A 10,000-nucleotide genomic window follows, 5' to 3' on the forward strand; every position below is an offset into this window, starting at 1 on the left:
GCGATGAGCCTGTGGGTGCTGAAACCATGAACCAGCCACCCTAAGTCCATGACTTCTTGCAAAGTCAAGGAACTTAGTGCTATTCTAGTTTATAGTTCCTGACCCATGGGGACCAACACACACCTCATAACCGTCCCTATCAGTTCCAGTCGATGCCTTGAAATCCCCCAAGACTAGAAGTGTATCTCGTCTGGGGCACTGATCAACCACAGACTCGAGCGTGGCATAGAATGCATCCTTCACGGTGAGATCACTCGCCTCAGTCGGAGCATAAACAGAGACCAGGAAAATGACACCTAAGGAGTGACGAATCCTTCATCTCATATTACGCTCGTTGACCGGTGTTACCTCAATTATCATTGGGGTCGGCTTATTGGACACAGCTACAGCAACTCCTTGGGTATGGTAACCATCAGAGCGACCAGACCAATAGTAGGTGTAACCACCCACCATTATCTCACCGCAATCCGGTCTCTGAACCTCAGAGAGAGCTGCAATCCTGATGTCCAAACGCTTGAACTCAGATGATAACAGAGACAGGTGATCATCCTCTTTGTGATATGACATTCCAGGCACCCACCCGAAGGGACCGCCTCAGGTTAACCCAAGGAGACCGCCGTCTGGTGGACGACACCTCAGCACCACTCCGACACACTCTCCCGCAATCTGACCCAGGGATGTTACCCCGTGGTTTCCCTCCTATCATCAAAGATTGGGGGTCCCGAAGGCTTTGCCCCAATCCCGTCATCTGGTGAGCTGCCCTGCGAAGGGAAGCTGCACAGGAGGTACTCCCATGGAGTGGGTTTTCAGTTTTTTTGTTTTTTTGTGTTTTGCAAAATGAAGGGTTTTACGGTGGCCGGAGTGCAAATCCTGCCACCAACCTCCTAATAAAAAAGTAACCCAACTGCAGGAGGACGTCCGCAGACACAGTTGGGCACTAGATATGGATGGCCGTTGGCTCACAAGGAGCTCCTCCGCCCTTTGACAGGTTTTGTTTTTAATCCTGCTGGGTGTCCATATCCAAACACCCTCCTCACCAGAAAACCTGGTGGGGGAGACGGTTTAGTCGCCGACAACCCGACCATGGAACAGGTTAGTACAGGTTTACTTGGTACCTGTAGCAGGTCACAGATCTAACCTGACCTGACTCCGATCATAATGGGCGCACCACGCCCATTCTCAGGAAAACACAACTGGATCATGATATAAACGTTCCACCAAAATTTTGTCAGGATCGGATGAAAATCCCACGGAGCTATTCTCGGGACAGACAGACAGACAGACAGACAGACAGACATACAACAATAACGAATATCGTGGTCACTTATTTTTTTTCGTGAACCAATAAATGTCCACCTGCCAAATGTTGTTATAAAATTTACATCATTATTAACTGGTGTCATTGTCTTTCCCAAAAAAACATTTATCTTACATGTTCCTAAAAAAATTAAAGCATCATCTGTATTTTCATGAAGTTCTTTTATTTACCCTCGCTTGAAGGTTTCTCTTATGTTTGAAGTATCTAATCCTTACTTTATTTGTTTTTCACCTCCTTGTTCGAGATCTTGTTCAAAGAGAAGTACATTGGTGTATAATGTGAGGACACTGAACTTGTATCCCAGCGGTTGTGGGTTTACCCCCACCTGAAGTTTGCCAAAAGCAGCAATGTTAAGGACTTGGATTCTAACTTTCTCAAACCCAGGCTAGTTCCAGAGAATTTCCCATGTTAATGTCACATTGACAGTAAAACCCATCTGGTGCATCTCCCACCTTTACAGATGGGGTGATCTGCCTGTAAAACCTAGTCTGGTCTCCTTGTGATGCCAGTTCACACTTGTAGTTGACTCTTGAATAACTTGTGTTGGGCATGAAAATACTGCCTATGAAAAGACATTTCTACCTGTATCCTCAAACTGAAAAAAGGACAAAACCTCAGTTTCATGCTTTGGCCATGTAGAATGGCCTTCCTCAAGTACTTAATCAAGTGAACATGAGGTTCAAGGGCATGTGACCAAAGCAAGCTTGGTCCGATGTGAAATGTTATTTTGACTTCCTATAAAACTCATTGGCTTTGCTTAAGGCCCAGTCACACCTTGACGTTTTAGCCAGCGATGGCAACGTATTAAAATTTATGTAAAACGCTGGCTTACGTTGAACTTTTGATGTTTTTTTTTTTAAAGATTCGGACGTATTCATAGCGACTTGGTCTTATGTATAACGCATTAGTAATGGACACAGAACGTTTCGTTGTGTTATAGATAACTTATACCAACGAATGCTGAACCTGTTGTCGGCCTACACAACCTATGCCCAACGATAGTCTAACTTAGGCATAGCGCGTTGCACGCATCGCCGACGATGTCGTGACGTAGCCTATTAAAAGGCTGACGCACAACGATTCGAATCATAACTGCCGTAGAAATGGAAGTGTCAACATCGCAGTCACACCTTGGCGATCTTGTCAGCATATGCCGACCTAAGAAAAATGTGTCTAAAATGTTGGGGCACGTCAAATACGGTATGAGTAAGTTTGGTATACGTGAGTAGAACGCTAAAGTACGCTATCATACGTCGTAGTAAGTAGAGTACGTCAAGAAATTTTAAACATGTTCAAAATTTTATGACGTACTTGGCGTATGACACACGTTCCGCATGCGATGGGGATAAGTTGTACACACGATATGCGGACGCGTACACACGTCCACAAAGGCTACTTATAAGCTACTCATAAGTCAAAACACGTCGCGGTAATGTCTTTTTTACGCGAAACTTATTTCTAACTTATGTTTGACGTGCTTTGAACCAATTCTTTACGTAGTCCCAACACACATTGACGTATGTAGACGTATTCCAATGACGTCTTCCGGTCGACAAAAAAAATAAATGAACGTGTTTCTAACTTACAACTGCCATTATAAAGACGTGTTCCCAGCGATTTTGTGAATTGGTATATAAAAATGGTGTTCATAAAAGGGGAACCCAACAGTGTTTTCGAGTCCTTTTTGAGTCGATGTCCATGTCAGCAGTAACAGTATCAGTAACAGTATCAGTATCAGTATTAGTATTAGTATTAGTATTAGTAGTAGTTTGTTCATGTTGGCAGTAGTAGGTGAGTGTGAGGGGGAGGGTGTGGGTTATGATGGATCCTCCTTGCGTCCGCGTGTCCATGGGTAGGAGACATCTTTGCACCATTGTTCGAAGTTCTTCGCGGCTAATTTTTTATGTGGCTTTTTCAACAATGAGCTATGGCTTGTTTTTACGATTTTGGTCTATTCATAACGGGTTGGACAAATGCACAATGAACTAATAATGTGCATAGAGCGCTTCGATAACTTATAGATATGGTATACCAACGAATAATTATCGTGTAGCCGGCGTTTACAAACTATGCCCAACGATAGCCTAACTTATCCATATCGTGCGGCAGTTTATCTTTGCCGGTGACGTGGGGTTTGCTATTCATAGGCTGCCACTCAACGATTTTAATGGCTGCATCTCCACTATTGAAAGTAGATGCTTGCGCTCAACAATTGGATTTTTTTTTTTACACTCAACGACTTTTAAACGGTACCACTCAACTATTTTCATTGTTTACAATGAACGATTTAAATTGCTGTCACTCGCCTTTTTTTTGACACTGGGGTTTGGAAATTTGAAGCGTTTCTTCTGAACGTGTTAAAACGCTCAAACTCGACTATTTTAAATAGACCATGCCGATGGACAATTGGAATCATAGCCAAGCTAGACATCGAAGTGTGAACATCCTCGTCATGCTGAAGAAAAGTTTGAAGAATGCTGCAAATAAGTGTCCTGGCCGTGGCCGTGGACGCTGACGCAAGGACGATCCATTATACCGACGTCTTTCAGCCTATGAGTAACTTAAAAGTAACGTCTGTCGACGTGTGGCAACGATCGCGTATCGTGCCAACAACACGTTAATCATAGGTTAGAAATAAGTTTCGGGTACGCTAAACATTACCTCGGCGTGTCTCAACTTATGATTAACTTACAAGTAGCATGTGTTGACGTCTGTCAACAATCGCAGACCGTGCATACAACTTGTGGCCAGCGTAGCGGAACGTGTGAGTCATACGCCGGCATACGTCGTGAAATTTCAAGCATGCAAAAATTTGAGGACAACCGAAAAGTACAACGTTTAAAACCAGCGTACAACGACGTATGGCAGTGTTTTTCAGCGTGCTCTCAATGTTATCAAAACTTACCCATAACGTATTCAACGTGTGCCAGCGTTTTAGAAAAAATTTTCAAAAATCGGCATAGGTTGTCTAAAACGTCAAGGTGTGACTGGGCCTTTAGTATGTAAAACTTGTTGGCAAAGTTTGATATGCTTCTTTGGTAAACATTATTATTTTGGTTTGATTTTGTACCTGTTGCATAACAGTTGGGGAATAATATTTTTGATGAATGTCACCTTTTTTTGAAGTGCTGGAAGGATGGCTTAGAGGTATGCACACTCGCATCTAAGCTATCTATTCTTGCTTTGAATCTCGGCCCACTTATAAACTGTCATCCCGGTGTTTTACATGCAGGGTGACTTATCAGTGTGTGTGCCGTCCCACGGATGGACGTTAAACTGGGCTTCCCATCTACGGCATTAGTTGGTGGGTGTTAAAGATCCCACGTTGTCTTTTGCAAAGAGTAGGCAAGCTGTCACTAGCATCATCAACAAATTCCAAATTCCTGCCCTAAACTATGGAGGGAACTGCGTCGGCAGTACAGCCGCACCCTCAGCCAATGATGCTACCCCACATCCTTGTGTTGCATATGAAAGAAGAAGAACATCTTTTTTTTCATTCAACCTCAACTAAGATCATCTTACTATAATGCACCGTCTGTCCGTCTGTCTGTTCCCAGGTACCGCAAAAACGGCTGAACCGTTCGTAACCATTTTTTGGGTGTGTAATCCTGGAACCCCTTGGAGTAAAATAGGCATAAATATAATAACAACATGACCCCCTTGATGGCTGCCATAGGGAGTGGATGCTTCCAGTTGTTTAAAACATGATATCATGTTGTGTGATATTTTGGGCAACTTCTTTATATCTTATTCCTCAGAGAAAACGGTTAGTTGCATTGTTCCAAGAGTGGCTGGAGGTTATATGGTGACATGCGGCCTCAAGATTGCTTCCATGGACTGGGAAACTGCTCCTGCTCTGTTGACTTATGCTGAGGTTGATAATGACAAGCCCAATAACCGTTTCAACGATGGCAAGGCTGACCCCGTGGGTCGTATGCTTGCTGGTACCTACAGTCTTGCAATCTCACCTCAAAATAAATTACACACCTTGCCTCACCCTTGCAGCTTCACACACTTTCTAAAGCCCATAAACCATGCTTTTTTGTGTGTTCTATGAGTACATGTCCCTTGTGTTCCAACAGGCACAATGGCGCTCGAACTGAAGCCAGCCGAGTTGGAGCTTGGACAGGGCTCCCTTTACTCCCTGGATGTGTCTGGAACTGTCCGTCGTCTCTTGTCTCCTGTGGATGTGTCCAATGGCCTCGGTTGGTCTCTGGATGGGAGAAAATTGTACTACGTAGACAGCCTGAAGTACCGTGTGGATGTTTTTGACTATGACGTGACCACAGGAAACATTGGTAAGGATTGTGGATTGGGGATGGAATCGGTATTGAGATTATAATCCAGTATGTTTCAGGCATCTGTTTACTACGTATATGTGGGAAGGGATGTGGGGGATAAATTGTCAAAAATAAAACTGATAAAAAGGAAATGAAGGGATGGTCGAGCAATGGAGGAGTTGTTGGGAGAAAAGGGAAATGGAGTTGGGAGATTATAATATAGAATGGTGTGGGGGGGTGTATGAGATGGATATGCATGGGGAGCAAACGTTGAGCCATTTTTAGCTCACCTGGAACATAGTTCAGGTGAGGTATTAGCACCACACGGTCTCAGTCATGCATTCAGTCTGTCAACACTCGGATCTTTTTCTCTGAAACCACACACACGATTTTGATGAAACTTGAGCACAACCTTCATCACCCATGATGTACCAAAGTTTCTTCATGGCATGAAAAAATAATGGTCTATTGGGGGGGGGGGTCAATGTGGGTCCAGGTTTGATCCCTCAAGATGGGTATTTACCTTAATCTCTGAAACAACTCTCATGATTTTGATGAAACTTGAGCACAATCTTCATCATCATGATGCTAAAACTAATAGTTCTATTTTTCACCAAACTTTGTGGAATTTCTGAGCACCAAGGCCTCCTGATGGCTTGAAAATCCCATCAAAAAATTGCATATTAAGGAGGTCAATATAAAGGTCAAAGGTCATGAAGATTCCCGGATCGCTACTTTCATTTCTTCTCAAAAACTCTTCACCCGATTAAGATGTAACTTGGTGGGAATCATCTCTGCATGCTGCTTTCACGAGTTTGTTCAAACCATCGGCTAATTTACATATTTTGTGGGTCAACCCGCCTACCAGTGGTTCCCTGGTTCTACCAGGTGAGTGCAGGAGCATTGCCCCTATTTTTTGTGTGTAATAAGTATATGGCAACCCTTGTGTACGGTATTTTGATGTCCGGTTTCTGTAGCTGAAGCATGAGATACAAGCATCGAGGGTTACATTCCATTGGAGTATTCATCATTGTCGTTCTCGATTTCTCTTGATTGTAGTGTGACGTTTTCCTGAAGGACCTCCCCTCACTTCCATGCTCATGGCAGACAATCGACAAACGGTGTATCAGTGCGAGAAGGAAGATGCTATACCTGATGGTCTCTGCATGGATACTGGTGGAAAGATATGGCTTGCATGTTACAATGGAGGCAGAGTCATTTGCATTGACCCCGATACAGGTTGGTGCTCGTGCATTTTGTTTGTGGAATTTTAATAAATTGTGATGCTGTTACAATGGAGGCAGAGTCATCTGCATTGACCCAAATACAGGTTGGTACTCGTGCATTTTGTTTGTAGAATTTTTATAAATTGTGATGCTGTGACTCTCGGTTCTAATCCCAAATGATGTAGTGATTGTCTACTAATGTCCTCTTCATTCATATAAAATAAGAGCCCTTGATGCCCAGTGACTACTGCTTGTTGAACTCCCAGAATGAAGCATTTTGTGGCCATTTCAATGATGACCGGAGCTTGCAAAATGCTGCGAATAAGCAATTCCTCCAAACACTTGGCTATTTTGGAATTCCCTTCTGAGCTTATTGCTCATAATTCTGGCAATCCATAGTTGGCAGAAGTTCAGGTGATTCAAGACACTTTTTTAGTTGTAATGTAACTATAAATGAGAAGTAACTGAAAACCCTGGAATTTTGCTATATTTTGAGAGATATAAATAATGCCTTGACTGATTCCAATGTCATACTTGTTGCAGGTCAGAGACTGCAAGTGGTTCAGCTGCCAGTTGATAAGACCACCTCTTGTTGCTTCGGTGGGTTACAACTCACAGACCTGTATGTCACAACAGCACGCGAGGGCTTGGATGAAGCCGGGTTGCTCCAACAGCCTCTCAGTGGAGGACTGTTCCGGGTAAGTGGGTGCATTCACACATCTTAAAATTGGATATGTTGCCAGTTGGACATCACTCTGTCAAATTCAGAATTCCTAGACAACAGAGAACTGAAGAAAGTGTTGTACTTGGGAAGTTAACAAGATGTTTAACGACAACATTATACCATGGGGAAAATCTCTTGTTAATGCTGATTGACTCTTGTGCTGTTATGAGAGCCTAAAAAGTTGGAGTTGAAATTGGAGCCTAAAAAAATCCCAAAAATTGTTGCTGTGCGGTTTGGTCTATGGCATGCATGCATGCATGAAGAAGAGGAGGTCGTGTGTGAAATAAAGTAAATAAAATAGATAAAAGAATGAAGAATGGGACATAAGATCTGCCTGAAAACCCTTGCAACACATTTTGGCCCATATACCCACTGGACATGAGGGAAGGGCTATCTAAAACGGATACTAATGAAATGACTGTCTTGGGACCGCGATATGTTGTGTGCCTTAGCGTTGAGGGAATGCTGGATTCGCAGAACCGCAACAGTATTTTTGCAAGAATCGGCCTTTGACTTACTTCACGATTGCCATGAAGATTCCGTTTCCACGGGAATAAGCCCGTCTCATGTTGGCAATGGATATCGGAGAATTTCTTCAATATCAAACTCAGGTTTCTGATCCAATTCCCAGCAAAAAAATCATACCCTGCAATGCCTGCAGCTATTGACAATGACACAAATGGTGACTCTGGTCATGGCCTGCTTATACTGTATATACTTGTAGATCGACATGCTGTGTACGTATATGTAACACAATCAATGTGGTGATGAGCAACATGAATAGCTCATTTAAGGGATGAGCAAATGGCTATATATATTGTTATGGTTCTAGGAACCATATGCAGACACACATACAGTTGTCCCAAAGTTAGTTATGCCATTGGTATATGTGCAGATACATTCCTCCCTTGTGTGTAGTGGGAAAGCAAAGGGGTGTGTTGCGATGTTTTTTTAGTTAGATTAATAAATCATTTTCTCCCCTTTTATTTTATTTCCCCTGTTGTTGGAGCCGCAGTCCCTTCCTCTCGCTTGCTACTCTCGTTTGGGCTGGACAAGCGCTTCACCACCGACTCGCCTTACCAGAGACTCGTTTTTTAGAGGCAAAATCTTGCAGTAGTTCCTTCTTGGTGGGTCCAGACATGCGTGGAGTGGGTGGGCTTGCCGGCCTGGCCGAAACCCCGCCCAGAAAGGGCGGACCCCATGAAGGCCCTGTCCAATCAGGACGGACGATGACGTCAGCTTCGCCAAGGCCCCTCCCCACCCAGGGGGATCTATCAAGTACAAAGCGATCCTCAGAGTAGGGTGTGGGGTGGTTGAGTTGGTGGAATGGTCTTGAGTAAGAAAGAAGGAAGGTCGTTGGTTCTTTGGTGGTCGGAGAGTTCGGTGGGTTCGTTGGCGTTGTTGCGAAGTGTCTACCCACGTCTCGCCTCGGCGGCCTGCGCTCTCCACTCAAGCTCCTTCACAGACACGAACTCCACACGTACGGTGGTGGCCGAACAACTCAACCTTTATCAGGTGCCACACCACGGAGCATCCCTTCCCCCGAGGCTCTCAGGTACCGAGAACTGCGACCTCAGCTCCCTCCCTTCCTGGCTGCAAAAGGTCCCCTTTTCTTTTAATGGGGTTTATTTTGTCTGAGTGTGTGTCTGAGTGTGTGGCGCCTGTCCTTTAAGTAAATTGTGTAAGATTTTTGATTATTGTAATTGTTGCTTGTATTAACCCCGCGTATGTCTGCACTGTGTCTGCTTTTATAAGTTGCTGTAAAAATTGTTGCACTACATCTCTCTCTTCTGTCCCCTGCATAACACACCAATAAACTTTTTCCTGTACCACATGTTTTTCCTCGCCTTAGTGTAAATAAATGATTGTAGAAATGTTCCCAGTTCGTTTTTGTCTTTTCCTTCATTAGTCCAGCATGATTCGGATCTAAGTTTAGCCGGGTCTTTATCCCCGATAATCTGTTCAAGCTCGCCGGTACGTCCTTGGCAGTTCTGCTCGGCTGCATCCAATCCGGAGTTGGTAGTTGGGAGTTGGTACTCTGCCGTAGTTGGTAGAGTGATCCGGTTCGGGCAAGGCATGCCGAGGGCGTGGTTCCCCGTTCGTCAAAACCGCGTGGTTAATTAGGTAAACTGATTACACCTGGCAGGAAGACCCTACGCTACGCGGTTGAGGTATTGGCGTCCACGGTCGGTTAAGCGACACGCCGCGTCACGGAAGTCCATGGGCGACGGCCTACAATTCCGGGAGTGTGATGGGAGACGACGTAACTTCACCTACCTACTGGTCGTACTCGCCACCGGACCCCGGCCCGCAACAATATATATATATATATATATATATATATATATATATATATATATATATATGTATATATATATGTATATATATATATATATATGCATGTATGTATGTATATATATATATGTATATATATATATATATATATATATAT

At 43.8% G+C, this 10,000-nt stretch overlaps 1 protein-coding gene and 1 long non-coding RNA gene across 3 annotated transcripts in view; one reads left to right on the plus strand and one right to left on the minus strand.

Annotated features, from left to right (window-relative positions):
- LOC147010976 (uncharacterized) overlaps window positions 1-10,000 on the minus strand; it is a 94,568-nt gene that overhangs the window by 54,267 nt on the left and 30,301 nt on the right. The window lies entirely within an intron of this gene.
- RGN (regucalcin) overlaps window positions 1-10,000 on the plus strand; it is a 30,409-nt gene that overhangs the window by 8,378 nt on the left and 12,031 nt on the right. Inside the window, exons 3-6 of the mRNA XM_085859668.1 lie at window positions 5,077-5,262; window positions 5,401-5,616; window positions 6,706-6,837; window positions 7,368-7,522. Of these exons, the coding sequence (XP_085715794.1) occupies window positions 5,077-5,262; window positions 5,401-5,616; window positions 6,706-6,837; window positions 7,368-7,522 (689 nt within the window). The remainder of the gene's footprint in view (window positions 1-5,076; window positions 5,263-5,400; window positions 5,617-6,705; window positions 6,838-7,367; window positions 7,523-10,000) is intronic.

The sequence above is a fragment of the Eptatretus burgeri genome, chromosome 16, assembly GCF_056783735.1.
Source record: "Eptatretus burgeri isolate ZD-2024b chromosome 16, Ebu_testis_v1, whole genome shotgun sequence".
Classification (NCBI taxonomy): domain Eukaryota; kingdom Metazoa; phylum Chordata; class Myxini; order Myxiniformes; family Myxinidae; genus Eptatretus; species Eptatretus burgeri.